The 1,705-nt window shown below is 38.7% G+C and overlaps 1 protein-coding gene across 4 annotated transcripts in view; it reads left to right on the top strand.

Annotated features, from left to right (window-relative positions):
* DSPP (dentin sialophosphoprotein) overlaps positions 1-1,147 on the top strand; it is a 19,823-nt gene extending 18,676 nt beyond the window's left edge. For 3 of the 4 annotated variants that reach the window (XM_019553256.1, XM_019553259.1, XM_019553258.1), the window contains one exon: positions 89-1,147. In XM_019553256.1, coding sequence (XP_019408801.1) covers positions 89-388 — 300 coding nt within the window. In that variant the 3' untranslated portion in view covers positions 389-1,147. The remainder of the gene's footprint in view (positions 1-88) is intronic. The other variant, XM_019553257.1, reaches the window with a different exon arrangement.
* Positions 1,148-1,705: the final 558 nt, after the last annotated feature.

Raw genomic sequence — 1,705 nt, 5'->3', positions numbered from 1 at the left:
CAGCAGCAGCAGTGAAAGTGACAGCAAATCGGACAGCAGCAGCAGCAGCAGTGAGAGTGGCAGCAAATCGGACAGCAGCAGCAGTGAGAGTGATAGCAAATCAGACAGCAATGACAGTGGTAATAGTGATCAGTCAGAGAGCAAGAACAATGGTAATGACAGCAACAGTGAATCAAACGGTAGTAATAATGATAGTGATGCAGGTAGTGACAGTGAAGGTGTTGAAAGCCATAGTGACAGCAGTGATTTAGACAACACACCGAGTGCAAGTGACAGTGAATCTGAGGAAGATGATAGTGATAGCATCATAAGACCAAAAGAAGGTCAGAGTGAAAGTGATTCACAAAGTGAAGGCAGTAATAGCAATGATTCAACTAGTGATGATTAAAGTAAGTGCCAACAAATCTTAAAGTCCCTGACAGGTACCTCCAGCAAATGAGGTTTGTGAGGGTCACAGGAAAGGATTGAAACATTAATATTATCCCAATATTATTGGAAACATCATGGTAGCAATTAAGCTAAACTGGGGCAAGGCTAGAGGAAAAAATTCATTACCTAAATGCCATGTCATTCTATTACCTAGATGAAAATATCATACAAATTACTGTATGTATGTGTTAAAGTAACACTTTTGGGTGCTTTAGTCCAATAAATTGTACAGCCTAGTCAAGTGAATACAAAATCAGTGTTTGAATCTTTGGGATAGTCATTTATTCAAAGTACTAGCTGTAATTATTGAAGGCCAACTTGTGGATGCCTTCTCTCATGGTGAATGGTACCTGAGATGATGAGTAGTCTCTCTAAAATGGGTAGGCTCGCTCCTTGACTAAGGTGCTGTTCAGCATGTGTGCAGGTGCAGGATGTGGCACTAAGTTATTCTACTTGATGCTTTAGAACCTGGTCTAGGACAAACTGCACGTTTCAGGTAACTTATTATTGTTATTTAACATTAATATTGAAAATATGTAGATGATTCATACAAAGATGTCTTCTGTAATATTCCCATATGCTGCTGGTAAATACACGTTCTCTGTTAAATGACAATTAGATGCAAGATTCTTTCTTTTAAGCTAATCACTTCAGAAATGTATTTTTAGAAGGTGAATTATGAATATTGTAATCTGTAAAATAAAGATTTTTTAATGTAGTCTATTTGCCCACATCCTGGGAAGGGATCTGACTGGCTGTGTTCAGAGAACATCCTGGAGTGAGTTTATGGCAAAATCTGTAATTCTTGGTGTTTCACATGAGAATATTATTGTATTACAACGCCTGAAAATGGGCCGAGCCCCTCAAAGTCCAGGTAAGAATACACAGTCCCAGGTTATAGTTGAAAATCCAGAAGCTTCCAATTCTTATGCATGTATTATTACTGTTAGATATCTATTAAAAATCTATTATATTTTGATAGAGCCAAAAGGGCTAGATTCAGTGCCAGGCAATGTACAAATACAGGAGAGAGGATCCCAGCCCTTAGCATGAGTAGTTTAATTGAGCTTAATGCTATTGCTCCCCTATATTCTAATCCAGAGAGCACAAGAAGCAGGAATCTGGCTGGCTCCCCAAAAGATGAAGAGTCCCCAAGGACTCCAACCACCCTTGTCTATCACATAGGAGGATCTGGATTGTGACCTTGACATGTAAATGATCCAAAAGAGGGAGAAATTCAAAACAATACAATGACATGATCTATTAATAGGGATTC

Source organism: Crocodylus porosus, unplaced genomic scaffold, assembly GCF_001723895.1.
Source record: "Crocodylus porosus isolate Cpor-Errol unplaced genomic scaffold, CroPor_comp1, whole genome shotgun sequence".
NCBI classification, from domain to species: Eukaryota; Metazoa; Chordata; order Crocodylia; family Crocodylidae; genus Crocodylus; species Crocodylus porosus.
The sequence above is the reverse complement of the archived record's forward strand: the minus strand, read 5'-3'. Positions and strand labels throughout refer to the sequence as shown.